The sequence below is a fragment of the Ostrea edulis genome, chromosome 7, assembly GCF_947568905.1.
Source record: "Ostrea edulis chromosome 7, xbOstEdul1.1, whole genome shotgun sequence".
Taxonomy (NCBI): Eukaryota; Metazoa; Mollusca; class Bivalvia; order Ostreida; family Ostreidae; genus Ostrea; species Ostrea edulis.
This window is the reverse complement of record NC_079170.1, coordinates 24,595,485-24,615,472: the sequence shown is the minus strand read 5'-3', so window position 1 is coordinate 24,615,472 and position 19,988 is coordinate 24,595,485. Positions and strand designations below refer to the sequence as shown.

The following is a 19,988-nucleotide window of genomic DNA, read 5'->3' as shown; positions in this document are numbered from 1 at the left end:
ATTTGCACCTGGATATTCACATTTTGTGCTAGCCTAATAGTTAAGGCGATCACAACCAGGATGCCTGGGGTCAATTATTGATTTCGGCAGCGCCTCAAACCTAAGTTGTTAGCATTGGTAGTGACTGTTCCTTCACATAACACTTGGCATTAGAAATGAGAAACACAGCTTTTTAGATATGATTTAAAAAATATAGTCATGAATCTGTCATGGAAGGCTTTGGAATAACAAAGGACTCTGATTGCTATGGCTGTAAGCGCTACGCATTGGTCAAGTTACGACACTTTACCTGAAGCTGGTGAGACATGTCTACATAAATGAAAAATTCTTAAATGTGATGTAAACTAATATACCAGAAAACCTTCAATTTTTATGATATGGAGTTGGCATTTAAAAAAAAAAATCCAATAATAGTCTAATCTTTTTGGAATTGGATGTTCACTAACATACGATTAAGACTTGAATTTGAATGCGGGTGGTTACATATTCGCACCTAGTGGATTCGCACCAAGTGGTTTCGTCCCAATTTCAATGCAGGTAACATAAGATAGAACATTGCCTTAGAGTCGAGTGGTTTCGCCCCGATGTACTAATCGAGTGGTTTCGCCCCAATAATATAACAATTTAACATATCTTAAAATTATAACGATTTAACATATCTCAACATTCACTTTCTTTAAAATGATTAACTACTTTCACTTAAATAATACCAGAGGGCCGTGAGCCCTATATCTTGCTCAGGTAAACGGCGTTATCCGTAATCAAAATCAGTTTGCCAAAAAACAAAATCGGCCTAACAATCGTCATAAAAACAGGTCAGACAGCTTTTCATCCAATGATAGGTTGTATTGCCAAACTAGATCATCATAATGAACATAAAATTTGCGAAATGCTGACTTGAAACGAGACTGTTGAAACTCTTGCACCATCAACTTGTTTGTCAGTAGCCTGCCACGATTTAAAAACTGACCATACGTAGAACAAGCTCTTGCGTATCGAATCAGATAATGGAATATTGCTACATAAATATGGAAAGTTGACAGTGGAGAAACTGAAATCATCCCGTTTGTCATACAGTTGAGTTGTTAATTTACCGTTAATATCTACTTCCAATAAAATATCTAATTATGAAGCAGAAGTGAATGACTCTGTGGTGTCTTATTTCACGTTCACAGGGATATATCAAATCGACATATAAATGAAAATCATTATTGGTAATAGATAAAACGTCGTGAATATATCTAAATGTCGAATTGAAGACCACATGCAGCAAGATAGTTTTTTTTAATGACTTTCCTCTCGAGGAGCCTGTGTCTCGGATGGCTCCCGTGACTTATAGGAAAACAAACTCGGGTGATAGGTCGTCACTATGCCAAAAATCAACAAAATGTTCAGAATATACCATACTGTACTCAATTATCTCTGTGTGTTCAAGTGTTCTAATCCATGCGGCTCGCTTTTTCCTTTCTTTACGAAATCGGAAAAAACGTACACCTTTCTCTCTTCAGACTTTTGCTTTACTTCCTTGTCGGTTCGAGTATTTAAATACAACGTACTGAATGATCATGATTTGTTGCCAATAAGCGTTTATGTGCATCTGCGGAGTACAGCCCCTCATTTAGTGTGAAAAGGCTTATAGAATAGGCCGTGTAAGTCAATCTCGCGTGACTCGAGATTTCGCCTAAACGGGTACTTCCGGGAACAAGTATACATGGCGATCTCCTTGCGATATTGGGCTTCATATACTGAGGGTCGTGCAAAGCTACAACGGCGGTCAGAGAACTCTGTGAATAGTAACCATGTTCTCAGATTTCTCTATGATGAGGAAAATCGGGTGATTACAGGAACAGTTCAGGCCAGCATGAGGAACATAGCATACAAAGTAATGGTAAGTAAACAGGAAAACACAGTACGATGTTCTAGCTGTACATGGTTTTTTTTTTTCATGCGTGCATCATGCATCAACTCTGACAACTGGTGACTAAGGATAATGCCGAAATTTATTAAATACGTTGTATGACGATGTATGTTTGATATTACATTTATTAAGATCAAATATTTGCAATCTAAGTAAAATAAGATCTTCTCCAACCGTTAGTGGGAGATCTACTTTTAATTATATTGGGGGTGGGGAACTCGCCGAAATCCGAAGGGTTAGTAAAAATATCCGACCTCAACTAGTGTCTTTGAGATTAGAAAGTAGGGGGGGGGGGAATGTTTATAAAGCACAATAGATAGGCTAATTCCTAAATCTTACAACTTTAACATTTCCTTCTTTTTATATATTACGTTAGATTGAATTGGATGATGATATCGTTAAATCTTCTTCCTGTGAATGCGTCTTGAGGGATTACTCATGTCATCATGTTGCTGCAGTTCTTCTCTTTGGGTAAGATGAAGGACACTTCCTAATCAAACTTTGTTTTCTCTGAATGATTTTGAATGCATTAAATTGTGTCCATTTGTGTATTTACAGATACAAGAATGTTAGTAAGACTGATGTGAGATGTAGTTGGTTGAAACGCCCAAAGTCTCAACCTAAGAATATTGAGACAATTGAGGAAATGTATCCACCTTCTGATCCAACTTATAGGTAATTAGTAATGTACTGGGATGTTACAGTTTGAAATGACACATCTGATTAGTTGTGTTACTATGGTATTGTATAATATTTACTGCAAAATGAATATAGGCATTTTACTTGCTCTTCTGAACTGACACCCCCAACCCTCAATTATTTCTATCTTTCAAATTGAGGGGGGGAAATCTTTTGACTTTAAATCTGTACAATACATCTAGTTCACTTTTACTTTTATATGTTGTGATGGCAAATGTTTGATGCTTGACAGTGCTCTTTCACGACCATTTGATGATAGTGATCATGAGGTGTTGTATCAAATGCATGGAAATCTTGGGCGGTTTACTGGTATATAATTTCTTGAGGAAAAGAGGGATTGAGAGATTGAAGTAGAATAAAAGTATTTGAACTGAACAGGAATTAAACCCAATCACTCTTTGCTCTCTGCAGTTAATGAATTAGTTTCCTGTTGAAAATGTTCTGGAATTATTTTAAGTATTTATTATATTTTTTTTTCAGTTTTAAAACTTGTTTTTTTTAAACATGTTTGTTTGTTGGTTTTCTATTTTATGAAGGACATTAAACAATACACATACAACTAAGCATTAAAAATCATGTCTCAATACAAGAATTTTATTACTAAGTTAACCTATTAAACCTAAAATACACATGATTAAATGAATATAATTATTATTCATATAATTATTAAGTGCCTACATGAAATTGTAAACTTTGTGTTTACTTGATAATGGTGACTTTTAATTTTCCTTGTTTTCACATTTTTATAAAATTGTTTTGAAGCACTCCACTGGATTCTTTCTCCTGAGCTCCCATACAGCAACCACCTGTCCCACTGTTGGAAGACCTCTTATTGTCAGAAGACTTTCTTCATGTTAATGATCAGGATACCTGGCTCCGTCAGCAACTTAAGGTCACTAGCCACATCATTGAAACCACAGTTGAGAAAACTAAGGGGCAGAGGACTAATGCATTGTGGGCAGCAGTTAGGAAGTTGAGAATTACAGCTTCTAATTTTGGACAAGTTTTAAGAGCTGTTAGACTGAAAAGGTATTAGTATCACATTGTTGTCATGAATGTATTAGATGTGTTTTACATCCACAATATTCAATCAAATCAACTATTTGTTTTTAACATCTCGGTGTAAAAACAGTCATATTGATGTTTTTTCTTAGGATTAGTAAGTCTTTGATGAAAAGATTGCTGTCTGCCTACAACTTGGAGAAGTGTGCTGCAATAGCATGGGGGATAACCAACGAAAAGATGGCCATTGAAAAATACACTGTCTTAGGGGCATCTGTACATGAAACAGGTATATTTAAACCCCAGGATATTTAATATTACAGCTTTCCTAAAGTATTCATGTTTTATATCAGTTTCATTTGTTTTTGTGCAGGATTGTGGCTACATGAATCTGGAGTTATAGGGGCTTCTCCAGATGGCATTGTCAATCATCAGCCATGTTGCCCACCAGATATTCTGCATTTCCAGTCAGAGGCAGCTAAGTACTTGAAACCTGACCTGATTGAAGTTAAGTGCCCATACTCAGCTAGAGATATGAAGATAGTAGATGCAGTTGAAGTTGTCAAAGAATTTTTCCTTGGTATGATTAACTGTTGCACTAAAGATAAGAAATGAAAGAGCTAAAAATTACCAAGTATTAAAAATATGATTTTTCTTTTCTTTACCATCAGCATGCTAATAATTAAAATGCTCTAACTTTACCTTTTCTAATTTCAGAAAAAGTAGCTGATCAATTGCATTTAAAAGAAAACACTGATTATTATCACCAAGTCCAAGGACAACTTCATATTGCAAACAAAATGTGCTGTGATTTGGTAGTATGGACACAGGAAGATCTCGCAATTATCCGTATTGCAAGGGATGATAACTGGGCGATAAATATTGAAAAACTCATCAATTTCTATTTTCATAAGTTTATGCCAGAAGTGAACAAGAAATAGAAATTATTTTGTTTCTGTACAGTGCAATTGAAATTGTTTAATGCTGTGCCTTCTGTCGTTGATCTTAGAAATTTATTTTATCCCAGTTCTTGCAATGTAAAAATGTTTAACTTTTCTATAATGAGATCCTCATATATGTTTCATATCCATTCAAATTTTTTTCATTTGAAAGCAAGATTAAAGTCATTACTTCATCACCACTCATTATTTTCAGAAAGGAAATTTCCATCCAGCAATATAGTTTCTTTAAAAAAAACATTTTGAAGTTTCAATTGCATACCATACAGCTTAGACTACATTCATATGAATAAATGTATTGTCAATAGTTTTCATACGATTGTACAGTTTTCTATCAAGCATTAACAAACACAAAAGGCCCATGGGCCACATTCTCACAACTACATTTGTACTGTGAATATAAAAGATTTTTTACAATCTTTATTCCCATGAAAACATAGGAATCTGTATCATCTGAAAGCCCCACCTTAAACAGTTTGTGAAACAATGTTTTGGTTAGATTTTCTCCAAAGAAGGTCAAAGGTCACTAGTTCCCCTTCACTTGGAAGATGATTTGTGTCAAGTTTGTTTGAAATTGGTGCAGTGGTTCTTGAGAAGATCTTTATAAGATTTTACAAATTTTTTACTAATTATGAACTATATACACTTAATTTGCACAAACTTGAATCCTCTATACCCTAGAAATGTAAAAAGTTAATAGAGAGATGCTAGACTAAACGTGATCAGAATAGTGCTTGTGAACTGAAAAGTATAAACCCAGTTTACAAAACATACAAATTTTAAAAATATATATTAAAAACACAAAATCAAAACACTTTTGACTATGTTTACAATATTTATGTTGACATTACATATTCTTGTAAATAAACACATGAAAAAACAAACATTTTGAATGAATATACAAGCTCATGTGTATAGGTAGTGGACTTCATAAGAATTTTATTTATATTCAACAATTTTGAAGATAAGAGATGTATAATATTGGAAGGACCTCTGGCATTCGGAAGTTCATTCTTTGTCACAGCTGACTATTATTATGATGAAACAACAATATTAAGTGATTATGTCATTTATTGAAACAAATGACAAACAGAAAAAATACGTCATAGTTGAAATATTTTACAAAATTAATTGGCTGGGACCACTTAATATAAAAAATGGGACTAAATTTGCAACTGTGCAAATAAAAATATACATTACACAGATTGATCCAAGCCAATATACAACTAAAACACTAATGATGTCAAAAAGGTGGTGCACAAAAAAGCTTGCCACCAAGCAATGAGACATGCAACAAGGTGCATGTAAGTTGCTGCGCCACCCAATGAATGCCAGATGAAAAATAAAAGTATCACGATCAAATGATAAATATGGCTAATTGAATATAAGATACAGATGTTGTAATTATTTATAGTAAGATAAACTAGAAAATAATATATACTAGGATCCATAATAAGATATAGCTTACACAAGATAAATTGAGCCCAGGGAGGGGGGGGGGGCAAAACCAGTCAAAATGCAAATGAAAAAAACCCACAAAGCAACAGCCAACCTCTGACCTTCCTGAAGAAGGGAACATTTTTTTTAAAATGACAGAACATGCAACAAAAATGAGCAGCAGACAACTTCCGACCTGCTACGCATACGAAATGCTATCTACATCTAAATACCAATGCTAATGAGCAGCAGACAAATTCTGACCTGCTCCATATATGAAATGCTACCTACAACTATATATTGAGCAGCAGACAACTTCTGACCTGCTCAAATAAAAATTAAGTATATTGCTTGTAGGAGTTATGAGATTGATCACTATTTGTTATCTTCACCTCTCATCAGCCTACGTAAAAATAAAATCGTAAACGATGCTATGAATGGAATAATTTTCAAAAGTTTGCAGACCAAATTACTTTATCTTTTTCAAAATGATAACGTTACATAGCAAACTTTACGTCATGAAAATTAAAAGCCCTTCACCCAAGGATGATTTGTGCCTAGTTTGGTTGATATTGACCCAATGGTTCTACAGAAGAAGACAAGATTGTTTAAGCAATCTCTTTAAGTAATGGTGCTTGAAGATTAACAAAGCATGCACAAAGTTGCATAATTTTTGTAGACAAAGATCTGTAGTTTGCTGGAATGTGGCTTAAAATCTGATAATTTTTTAACCCCTCATTAACCCTTTCAACATGAATTCTGTTTCGTGCAATTTTATAACATAAATCAGCTTCTTTGCTTGTAAAATGAGTCTTGTTAACAAGAAATGGAGGGATGTTGAGCTGAACCCCAGAAGGCATCTTGTCATGTATGTTAAATCCTTTGTCAGCCAGAATTAAATCTCCTGGACTAAGATTATCTAAAAACCGAGAATGTTCAACAATGTTGGCATCTGACACTGACCCAGGATATAGAGGTGACACAAAAACACAAGAACCATTTGGAGCAACAGCAGTTAAAGTTTTCATAGTATGCCGACTCTTGTAATTGCTATATGAGGCACTTTGTCTACTAAAGTCAGATGGCACATCTTGTGTTATTTCAGTGCAATCAATAGATGCTCTTACAGACCCGAAATCTTCAAAAGATTTAGGTTGTGACCCCTTACATTTCAGTTGACTGGGCATGCCTAGTCTTACCATAACACCTTTATAAAAGATTCCATGCAAGGCACTTATAATAGTGTTAAGTATGTTTGAAATGGTAGCCCGACTTGTACAAAACCTGTCGGCCAAGTCGAGATCCCTTAAGTTGAGTCGAAGCTTCATCAGAGTTATGAGAACTTGATTTTCTAGGCTCACATTTACAACACTCCATCCTGCATAGTAGTTCAGGGGCTGAAATCTTTGTAGTGTCTTCACTATGATGTCAAAGATGTCACATGGAAATGATGTGTACAAAAGCATCTGAAAAAAAGTCATTATTTTGATTTGCATGATTGTAAAATATTCTTTTTTCATTGAAGGGAATAGGGTTTTTAGTGAAATGGATTTTTTTTAAATTTCAAAAAAATCTCATATGTTTGCTTAAAGGAAGTGAACATGAAAATGTGACAAGGGTTGTTATTTGTCATTTTGATGTATATAATGAATTCTGAAATCATTAAGATGTAGTTTTCTTCAGTAGGGACTAGGGAGATATTTCATAAAGATTAATGAATCTTTTAAATCTCTGGGAGCAACCATAATGAAACAAGAGTAAAATTTATTTATTTTGAATATTGAAAAAAAAGTGCTTCTGAGTAAGTTAAGAAGTTGGAGGAGATGGAGATATCTTATGGGAGTGTTTTCTTCTTTTCCTTGATGCATTGTAATTATATTATTATACTGTGAATGGTTTTTTTCATGTTCACTTCCTTAAATTGCTATATATATTGAGTCTTTGAAGACATGATTTACAAATAGGTAGCATGTGTTACCTTTAATATGAGACTATTTTGTCAACTCTAACTAACCATCTCTTCCTCTTTCTTACCTTTTCTTGGTCATTTTTTATGGCATCAATAGACATTGAAGGTCTGCATCGAAGTAGGCTCTCTATCTCTAGCTCTAACTTCCCAATATCTTCTTCAAGTTCTTTTATCTTTGCTGTGTATAAATAAATTAAAAGAAGATATAAACAGTTTCTGGTAATTTCATTTTGAAAACTAAGTGTACACAATGTTTTTATGTCAATTATTTAGCATACTTGATTCTTATGATCAGGTGCACTCTGGTCAATCGACAATGACCGGTGACACACTTGTGAGCCGGAATTGCGTACGCATCCCGATGGGCAAGTCCATTGAGTTAGAAAATATTTATATGGCTTATTCTGAGACATGTTTTTAATCCAGGTACACTGTTAAAATAAACATGATTAGTAAATGTGTTTCTATGCCAAATAATGTGTTTTTACAATAGGTCAACATTTTTATTACTGTACTGACTGTATTCGAGTCAATTGATTCTAAACGTGTTCCCGAGTATACCCAGCTTAGTTGGATTTGGTAGGATTTTAACAGAATGAAGTATGCTAATTGAAATACTTCAAGTAATACTTACAATGGTAATCGTTTATCTTTGAAGCGCAAAGGAAAGATGGACATGGATGGAAGTAATTGTGGTCTTGTTCTCCAGTTGATACAAGATTTACAGATGTAGCAGATGAACATGGCACTTGTTCACTGGTTGTTGACATTGTGGCCTCAGTTTGTTCCATTGTTTTCCTACAGAATTTAAATTTCTATGCATTATTTCTATCGAATTTATCATACCACAACAAGCATATTTCAAATGAAAACTGAAATACCTTTTGCGATTTGTGGGCACTTCTGGAAACTGATATTTGGAGTATACAAACATTGATGGGCCATTTTCCTTGCATCCATTTTGAAAATGGCAGCTGCAGATCCTATCACCTGCATTCCATTCTCTGTCAGCACGTCTATATTTGAATAATAAATGGAATTGTCCTTATTTTGACATTTTAAAACGAATCGGTTACTTATTTAATTAGTTTTTGTCTTCTTTTTGGTATGATTACTATGAAGGAAATTCGAGCTATATTTAACAAACGATTTAAAAAATACGTAAAGACGAAATTTGAAGGAAAAAGAAGAAGTATCATAAAACTTTAATGCAATCTTTTTCGTTTAGGAAAGGTACTTGGTTTAATATAGTCAACGATATTGAGAAATGTACATACAAAATTCTTAGTTTGAATTTCCTCGGCACACTTTGTGTAAACCGTATACACATATATGTATCCTACCAATCGTGTTCACATACCTGCAAAGAGATATCCACTTTTTTCTTAATTTTTCGTCCGTTGGAAAACGATATAAATGGCAATTCGTGGTACTTTTATCACTACGATGATTACATCCATACGCGAAGCAGTATACCATGTTCCCGGAAGCGCTCTTTCGGGAAAGGAGGCGCGCGAGACTTACAAGGCCTACAAGTAATTCATGCAGATCTATTTAAAGGAAATATCATAGAAAACCTTCATATATACATTTTAAATGTCTGTTAATACACTTCATATCTATTCTATGATTGGATATGTGCACTGTTTCTGTCTTTTGAATTTAAATTACCGATTTGAAATTGCGTAATGGATTATCGATTCCGGTTTTCTGAAAACCAAAGAGCTGTTTCGATTTGATTTCGATAATGCTGGCGTATTCTGGGTAATTCGAAGGTTTCATATGGTACAAAGCTCTTGTTTTCATGCAAGCGAGTCGTCTTTGAATCAAAGTGAGGAGAGTGCTTTGGAGATTTATTGATACGAATAGTAGATAAGCTCATTCGTGTCGGTGTATGAATTCTCTAACTTATTGCATTCAAATTAATGTGAAACCATTTGTGGGGCGGTGGATAGGGCATCAGATCCCAAGGTAAGACATTCAGATGAAAAGTAATTAAAGACATAAAAATAAATTATATGATCCAGTAAATATTCCACAAAGCCTCTCTCTATGCTCCTCATAAGAATATAAATTGCTGTGAAGCAAAACCATCATTGATATACCACAGCATGTGCAAAAAGTGGTGTAAATCAATGTGGATTATCAAATGATCTTTAGTAACTTTGAACAACAACAAAAATTCAAAATCAACAGTATCAAAACATACAACTTCTCAACACCACCATTCCTCACGATAGGCTTTGTGACGTCATAGACATCTGGTTCTTTAATGCAATAATAATAAAAATTCGATAATTTTCATATCTTTTCACCAGTCATCCAAAAATTGCTTATTAAAAAAATTCTGCCCAGGCCTTCAGCTAGACATTTAGATATATGAAAGGTGAAGATAACGAATAGTGATCAATCTCACAACTCCTATAAGCAATACAAAATAGAGAGCTGGGCAAATACGGACCCCTGGATATACCAGAGGTGGGATCAGGTGCCTAGGAGGAGTAAGCATACCCTGTCAACCGGTCACACCCGCCGTGAACCCCATATCCCGATCAGGTAAACGGAGGTATTCGTAGTCAAAATCAGTGTGCCAAGATTGGCCTAACAGTCGGTATGAAACACGTCAGACAGCGTTTGACCCAATGATAGGTTGTATTGACAAACTAGATCGTTATAACGACCACAGAATTTGCAAAATGCTGACTTTAAACGAAACGGTTGAAACCCTGCACCATCAACTTGTTTGTCAGTAGCTGCCTCGATTTAAAAAGTGGTCATATGTGGAACAAGGTCAGCTTTTAATTCGAAGCAGGCTACTAACAAACAAGTTGGTGGTGGAGGGGTTCCAACAGTCTCACGTAAAGTTAGCATTTCGCAAATTCTATGGTCGTTATAATGATCTAGTTTGCCAATATAACCTATCATTGGGTCAAATGCTGTCTGATGTGTTTCATACCGATTGTTAGGCGGTTCTTGGTACACAGACTTTGACTACGAATAACTCCGTTTACCTGATCAAGATATAGGGCTCAAGGTGGGTGTGATCGGCCGACAGGGAATGCCTGCTCCTGCTAGGCATCTGATGATTTGATTTGAACATATTTAATGTCTAAACGTTATAACAAAAGGACTGAGCACAAGTTCTTAGAACGCCCTCAACTATATGACAATTGATTACATATGATAATGTTCAAGAAATGAAACACAAAGGTAAAAAATGATTTGCTTTCATCAAGCAATTATATAATAGATTACATATGTAGATATATATGTACAATCGATTAATATATACATGTATGTACAATTGACCTTGCATGTAGTACGTACAAAATATCTGCTCTCACCTCTGGTATATCCAGGGGTCCGTATTAGCCCAACTTTCAATTTGTATTGTTTATAGGAGTTGTGAGATTGATCGATGTTCGTTATCTTCGCCTTTCTTAGTTATGACGTCATTACTTTATTTTCCTATTGATCAGATACAAATTACGCGACAGCAGTTAAACATTTCGCATTTCTTTGGATCTTAGTAGCTGTATGGATTATTTTATGCATAAACAAAACTTAAATTTAAAAAAAAACAACTAGAATTTCATATATACTTAGTGATATACCAATTTCAACTGTGACGTCACATTATTTCACGGATTTTATCCCAGTAAAGATTTTCATAACCTGCGAGGGGGAAATTATAAGCAAATTGATGAAATAAAGTGAGGTGATAAAAAGCGTCATATGTTGGGAAAATTTAAACAAATCAACCTAATTTCTGCCGTTGAATTTTGGATATGGAATTGATACCAGATTACTTTGCCCATTGTCATATTGCGTAAAGTAAATGTCTCATCTACTATATGTATGGAATGATAAATTTGAAGGCCTTTAATGAGGTAGAAGTTTTAAGTAAAATCAATGCTTTCCCGGATTAAAGATCAGGAAGAGATCACAGACTTAGAAGTAGAAAATAAGCAACAGGAGGCGCAAATGATGAGCCTGCAACAAAAGCGTCCCAAGACGTCTATGCAACGCCCCAAAACACCACGGGTAAGGGATTTTCATAATTTGTATAGAACCCAGGTTTATAATTAGAAGATTGCATATCTGATTGGAGTGGGTTTCTAGTCAAAATATTAATCAGAAAATGTGTAAAGAAAAATGGAAATATATATTGTTAGACAGGTTTACATCCTCTCGAGAATTTTTGATTCATATTGAGACGTCACCAGCTATAGGTTACATGTAAGTACCGCTTTAGACCTATGTTTAACACTCAGATCCGTAGGAATGAGGGTTCATTAATATGCCAATGTCTACTGTGACATGGGACCTCCGTTTTGAAGGTCAATTCTAATGTTCTATTTACACGAAAGAGCTAGGTACGTTAGGAAGCAAAATTGGTCCTGTCTACAAATTTGATCAAATTAAACACATAAGATGTCCACAATATGCTATTGTCAGAACACATTAATTTTTCCCTATGTCTCTTGTCGTTTTGTTTGTAAGCGTTAGTTGAATATAGCGTTGTTTCTAACAAAAAACCGCACATAACGTCATGAACAACGTTTTGGAAGGCAAAAAAGAACTACTTCGAATTATCCAACCCTAAACGGAATAGAAAGATATACAAAATAAAAGATAAGTGTGTTTAGTTTTAACCGTGGAATTAAGAACTAGGCTAGACCATGTTTTTGTAACCTATCATTACCAATTATTGCCGAAAATGTGCGAATTTTGGCACAAAGAGAATCAATGTGAGCTATTACCTATGCATATAGTCAACAGTTCTTTTTTAATTTTTTTTTTTAATTTTTCATGAATTCTTTTTAAAATATATTTTGCGCTTGGTGTACGTTGTACGGGTCTTCCATATTTGATCGATATGTACAAATTTTGTCATATCCTTTTACCCATGTGAAAAGTACATTATAAGGAAAGTGATTGGAATTGAAATAATGTCTGTTTCCCTTAAATGTCGTTTGTATATTTAACAAGTTGAATTCTTTTAATAGAAAATTGAAAGAATGTGTAATTCCCCTTTGTCATCCCGCGGATATTAAGGAATCACACCGGTACATGTAATTGTCCAATCAAAATCAAAATGAACTTAAGTGTATTTTAGTTTCACATATCTAAAAGAAGTTTTCTTACATGCGCGATTTTCTCATTTGCTTTTCAATCTAATTAGAATATTGAACGCTCATACTCGGAATGTTTCGGGCGCATACAATTTACACAATGCAAAGTTAGCGTTCAATAAATTCTCAGGATATTGAACGCTAAAATTCTCTAGATTTTACGCAGATTTTATATTAGACTATTTATTAGCTATATAATAATATAGGGTTATTGAACTTATATTGGTGAATATTGGCACGAGTTGGCTGTCAAAATGCACGAGCTTGCGAGTGCATTTTGACAGCCAACGAGTGCCAATATTCACCTATATAAGTTTAATAACCCTTTTATTATATAGCTAAAGTATTTAGTTGTTAAATTATATCCCTTTTCACTCAAACTACTCCAAAATAGACGAGAATTCATCAATATTGGCAGTGTGCAATAACAGCATGCATTTCTTAACTGTTCAATATTTAACCCGTCATTAATGCATGAAGCAAACTGATTTTGTAAATGGGGACATAATTTATGTACAGTGAAACGTTTTGCTTAAGTAAATATTAAATACCAGCTCTGTCAGATTTGGAGGACCGTCGTCTGCCATTTTGGCTTGTTTACGTCGTTACGGTAACGTCAATATTGAACGCTCATACTCGGAATGTTTCGGGAGCATACAATTTACGCAATGCAATGTTAGCGTTCAATAAATTCTCAGGATATTGAACGCTAACATTCTCTAGATTTTACGCAGATTTTATATTAGACTATTTATTAGCTATATAATAATATATTTTTACCCCCCCCCCTTTTGTTTGAAAAAAGAAAAAGAAATTACGATGTTACGTGCCTGTATAGATCTATGTGCTCATCAAGTATATATTTATAATATTTCAAGTAGGCCTAGATTTATAACTTTTGATTCTGACGGTAATTTCCAGTAATTATGCATAATTATACAGATGCTGTTATTTTTTTTTTTTTTACATAGTTGTAAGGCTTAAACGTTGCTAAAACTGTAATTCATGAACCCAAGAGAAGACTTGAACATTCTATCAAATATGACAGTTACTTGTGATTTGTAATCATGACGTCTTTCTTTAAAAGTATGCAAAAATGACGTCACATTTTTCACTATGACGTTTTAAAACTGTTTTGCTTGGAACAGCTTTTTTGGTCCGTACCGTACGTTGTCAATGTAAACAAGATTCAATACTATTTTTAGATGATGTGTATTAAACTGTTGGATTAACCAATTTACCTTTATATTGGCATTATTATTGCATATTTATGGTTTTATAAGCGACAGGAACATTTCATTTGTACACATTTATAGAAATTAAGACAAGATTTGGTGTACAACTGTGCATCATAGCCGGCCTAGTACTGCATTTTATTCGGTCCGGTTGCTGTTTGCATTTCAATAACCCGAACTGGATTTGTTCATGAACTGATAATTTTTAGATTGTAATTATTAATACATTATATCATTGTGGTCGCTAAAACAATAACAAGTACATTAAGTTGTGATTAATTTTCTTATATCACTGTATGTACAATTCGTTGCTCATTCTCTACCCAGAGTTCCGTGCGCTCCTCGCACTACACCTCTGTCAACGGCTTTTTACAGAAATCTTGTAAAAGTTTCTTTTATCCAACATTTATGTTTTGGACTAAATATTTAGTCATATTATGATATGTTTTTGGTGCAATTAAATTGATGCTTACTGTAAATTGTTTAAAATTGCCGTTTTCGGATGATAAATTTGGAACTACTTCGTAATATGCGTATGAATGTAGGACATACACGTGGTGGAAATTTAAATGTAAACATAGAATCAAAAGTAAGAAAGGCTGTAAAAATACGATAAAACTTTTAAAATAAGAGACAAACAGCTAAATGGTAAATATGTTCTTATTAAGTGTCAGTGGGCTATGAAAAGAGCCTGATGTATCCCCTGTTGCCTGAACCTTTAAAGAGAAAGGAGACCGAGAATGATTGTTTATATTCTGTGATTATATTGTCCCCTGATTCCAAGCGTTGACAGAGGTGTATGTGAAGCTTGCGTAACGCGACCTCTGGTGAGAGAATGTTCGTTGCTATGCACTACATGGCAATCCGCCTGTGCAAAGACGTCAAAATCAGATGCCTGATTAGATATAAAAATAAAAATAAAAGAAATTGGCCACAGCTAACGGCTAGAACGAAACATGCACAATTACTTCTTTTGAAGATAATCTATCTCTAGTTTACTGCTTTTTGTGGCCGATGCATGTTGCCACATGGAATTTTCTGCTAAAAGGTAGAAAAAGTGAAGAAAACCGTCCATTTTCCGGATTCTGGATAGGTTTGAATAGTATTCAACATTACAAGAGACCTAGATCCGCCGATATGTTTGTATATATAAATACTAGGGATCACCAACTTCATATATATCAATGATTTGTATTGATAATTGTAAAGTGTTTTACAGGGTCTAGTTATGATAACAAACGTACCTAGCTCTTTTGTAATTTACAGAAAACACAAGTTAATGCACATTAGTTTACTTTGAATTAAACTTTACACAGCATCAATTTTACGGAGCATTTACTCCATGTGAACGCATAGCGAAGCTGATGCGGATTAAAGGGACTGATTCACAATTTTTAATAAAAATGTTTTTCATTTTTGATGTTAAACATTAAAAATATAACTCATTTAATATTGACAGCCAAAATTTTGACATTCTGAATGCAAGAATAAAAGCGATATTTTAGCCTTTAATCTGTGTTATGTGAACAAAGAATCGAGGCTTTTTATGTATACCAACAAACAATTGAAATATTGATTTTGTAATATGAGGCATCTTAATTTTGCATAGTCACAAATTTAAATTTTAGATGACACATGTTACCACCAAAATGCCTGAAATGTGAAAGATATGATAAACTTATATCGATATCCATTCCTTTTAAAAATTCCGTGAACAATAACATACCGCAATTTTTGTTTATAAATCAAATAATAAACTCTCTAAATTGAGCTTATGTGATAATATATAACCTTAACTTTTAAGTGAAATCTCTTAAAAACATTAGACGGCAGATTTTGATCAATATAAGTGAAAAGGAAAATTTTCAGGAAAATCGAGAATCAGTCCCTTTAAATCTACACATATGATTTATATTAACCTTTCCTATTATTGTATTACAATTCGTTAGTTTAGGAGAACTAATTTGTGGTGATAATTGTGCATTTGATAGAAACATGGAATGACTATTTTTCATTTATGTAGAATATCAAATACTTTGATCATTGAATCCCACTACAGTGAAAAGACATATCAAGTAATATTAGGTCTGTAATTTGATTATTTTTCTATCCCAGAATTGTGAAGATTTAATCTATGAGACGTTTTACCACAAGAGTGGAAAGGAGTTCCAATGTATGTACCTGGATGGAACGAGATTTTACCTGGACGACTGGGTATCAAAGGTAACAAAATGTATTGCATTAGAAAATGGTTAATCTTCATTCTTAAGGACTGATTCTTGTTATCGTTCAGTTAAATGATAAGCACTGTCTGTAGAGGTTGTTTTTTTTTAAATTATGAAAAATGTTGATATTTTATGAAGACTTATTACTGTTTCTCTCTTAAAATACTTGTAGCATTCAATGCTGAAATGGGTCTGGGGAACTTTGCGCTATAAGGGACTATATTTTCAGTGAGTAACAGCGGAGTAAAATATGACTTTAAAATCCCACATTTGAAAAATTTGTAAGAATTTTGAATTTTATCCCCTGCAGAAAATAATCACAGCAAAAAAAGATTTTCAGAACTCTAAGATTATGTCGAAACTGACAAAATTAATCGGGATACAGTACATTTGCATGCTATCTTGAACTTGCTTACCCTATTAGAGCCATTTTAACTACCCTTGCTACCGTCAATCATTTCTTATTGGGAAAAATTTGAGAATATTTTCCTTTTCTTACATCATCTGATAAATATTGTATGTCGTTTTATGTTCCACCAATTTTATATAGAAACTTCAAAACATTTAAGAATCAGATGCAATCAATTAAAAATTCTGAAATTATTTATCAGATGTAATCCTATATACCTTACATCTTATCAAATTAGTTGGTGTTTACTGTTTCTTGTAGTTCTGCTATGCACATAGACAGAAATATTTTGATATTTAATGATATAGCGATTATGATGCAAATGAAGACAAAAAATTAATGAATGACAAGTATATAGCTAGTCTACACTGATGGAATTTCAAAATCCTTTTATATATGACGATTACGACCTTAAAATAAGCTTTACACTACAACATAAACTGCAACACCCACTTTTCTCTGTATCGAAAGAGCTAATGTAAAGCACTCTTATAGTTGTAGGGTACAAAAGATAATATAGCAATGGATACATTGAATATGAAAAAATTTCAATACCCTTAGGGTCATACCATTGAAAAAACAATAATACGTGTGCATGACGACATCTTCATTTGTACCTGAATTTTGACATTTTGAGGTAACCTAATAGTTAGGGCGCTCAGAACCGGGATGCCTGGGGTCAATTATTGATCTCGCCACCGCATCAAACCTAAAATGTTAGAATTGGTAGTGAATGTTCCTTCACATAACACTTGGCATTAGAAATGAGAAACACAGGATTGTTTGGATATGACCTTGAAAAGGTAGTCATGCATCATGGAAGGTTTTGTCATGACAAGGAATTCTGATTGCTATGGCTGTAAGTGTCATGCATAGCACAAAATATGAAACTTTATCTGAAGCTGTTGAGATATGTCGACATTTGATAGTGAGAAATTCTTGAATGGAATGTAAACTTACATACCAGAAAACCTTTATGATGTGGAGTTGACATTTTCTAAAAAATTTAGTACATCTAATACAATTTCCAACATTGGTCTAATCTTCCACCATCTAAATATAAGTGAAGAAACGTGAAGAATTGCGTTTTTTGATGTAAATGAACATACAAATAAAACTGTAATTTTCATGGTGTGGCGTTACAGTTGAAAATGTTTGAATTAGCAATTCATTTAATCAATGAATTCATTTTCAAGATTACACATGTAATACGTGAATAAAAGACATGTCTCAGTAACTCTGCTGTTCTGATTTTTACTCTGATTTACAGGAGTGGCAGCCCTTTCCAAAGCGATGGTACAATGAGGGTCTGCTTATCACCAACTCCGTGGTCAAAAATCAAGAGAATGTAAGTAATCAGTTGAGACATATTTCTTTAAATTAGTAAGATTTATATTTAACCATTCATGTAAAGAGGCGTTACTATAAAGATACACTTAACTATGTTTTAAAACGTCATTATGAAAGAAAATGTAACGTAATTTTGATGTACTCGCATACTCTTAAAGAAAGGCGTCATGATCATCAATCACCAACTAGTTATCATCTTTGTTTGACTGTAATATTTTAAGGACAAACAAAAATTCTTCAGAAATTTTTCTCTATAGTTCATACTTTAATCTAGCACTATACTTAAGGGTCCATTTTGCTCGGAAGAGCTCTAAGTATGATTTCAATAAACGTTTGGTACATTGTCGAAACTTTATGTCAAAATGTTACAAATCAGATACTTGTATCATCTACTTGAAATTATTTTTGCTGTATGTAACATTATGCTTTTGAGAAGATAAGAACTATTTGGAAGAAGATTTTTTAATTAACTAATCAGAAAAACCAGCGCCGTCAGCAACAACAGCAGCAATCGTCGTCTAGAGCTGGAGCATCAGAGAGCCGCCCTCAGCAACCTGGATATCAGCAAAAATCTGGCTCCGGACATGACGACAGAGAGGGGGTGATTAACCACCCCAAGCGTGGCCGTATCCCCACCTACATATTCCAGGTCAGTCGGAGATGAACCACCTGAATACCATGAACTACACACAAAATACAAGTTTGGTTTTTATTGAATAATTCAATTTGAACTACCTGTATTTTCAAATTTTCAAAACACGAGACATTTTGTTTAGATGCTTATTACACCCCTCCCCCATTACATTCAGTACATCACATTATTTGTCGAAATGCGCATCTGGTGCATCAAAATTGGTACCGTATAAGTCTTACATTTAAATGACAAGTGACGCTAAACTGTACTACGATGGTGTCTGTATTATTGAGAACTTACACTAATGAAGGACGCGTTCTTGAATAAAGATGAAAGGTTAGAGTCCATCAATGTTTCATCAATATATTGTATTATTTTGTATTTTACTGACATCTTGTTGATACGTATCTTACAGAGGAAACACAACATCCACTGTTTCTATGACCGTGACAAGGGTCAGTGGATGAGACTTCCCATTGGTTGGGAGCTCCACCATGAGATGGTGGGCAAGCTCGTGGATCAGGTAGAGGAGGCCCTCCCAGCATGGGGGGACAGGCAGGACATCCTTGCCCTCCTCAGGCAGTGTAACTATGACCCAGATGAATGCATTTCTACGTACGTTTATCTGGAAGGGGATCGTAAGTAAACTAATTTCAGAAAGGACTACTGTATGTCTGTGAGAAGTCTTCATGATATTCGTGAGAACCTCATCTTTGCGAATATTTCTTGCATTAAACCAGTCCTTTAATGTCTATTGCATTTGTTTTAGATTATCTCAGTCACGAAAATTTGTCATCACAAACTATTTATCACTGGTAAATTGCAAAATAAAAATGACATACATAAAAGTTGGTGTTTTGCTAACTTTTAAGTATAATTCAAACATTTGACCAATTTTCAGAATATATCAATGTGTGAGGCAATTTATGCTGTGTCATTAAGAGAAAGTGTTTTTATTGTGGATTATCTGTTTTTGCGAGGGGACCAATTTTCTTGATTCCTGGAGTGGATTAAAT

General features: G+C 34.0%; 1 protein-coding gene and 1 pseudogene across 2 annotated transcripts; one reads left to right on the top strand and one right to left on the bottom strand.

Moving 5' to 3' along the window:
• Window positions 1-1,645: 1,645 nt before the first annotated feature.
• LOC125676556 (uncharacterized) lies at window positions 1,646-4,890 on the top strand (annotated as a pseudogene).
• A 372-nt stretch (window positions 4,891-5,262) lies between these two features.
• LOC125662644 (uncharacterized) lies at window positions 5,263-9,464 on the bottom strand. Of its 2 annotated transcripts, none has more exons than XM_048894930.2 (5): window positions 9,345-9,464; window positions 8,866-9,000; window positions 8,619-8,782; window positions 8,050-8,162; window positions 5,263-7,481 (listed from the first exon to the last, which is right to left on the bottom strand). In XM_048894930.2, the coding sequence occupies exons 1-5, from the start codon at window positions 9,461-9,463 to the stop codon at window positions 6,624-6,626; spliced, it is 1,389 nt and encodes a 462-aa protein (XP_048750887.2). In that variant the 5' UTR covers window position 9,464; the 3' UTR covers window positions 5,263-6,623. The 2 variants fall into 2 exon arrangements, with proteins under 2 accessions (XP_048750887.2, XP_055999735.1); XM_056143760.1 differs by having other exon boundaries at window positions 8,917-9,000.
• Between the last annotated feature and the right edge of the window lie 10,524 nt (window positions 9,465-19,988).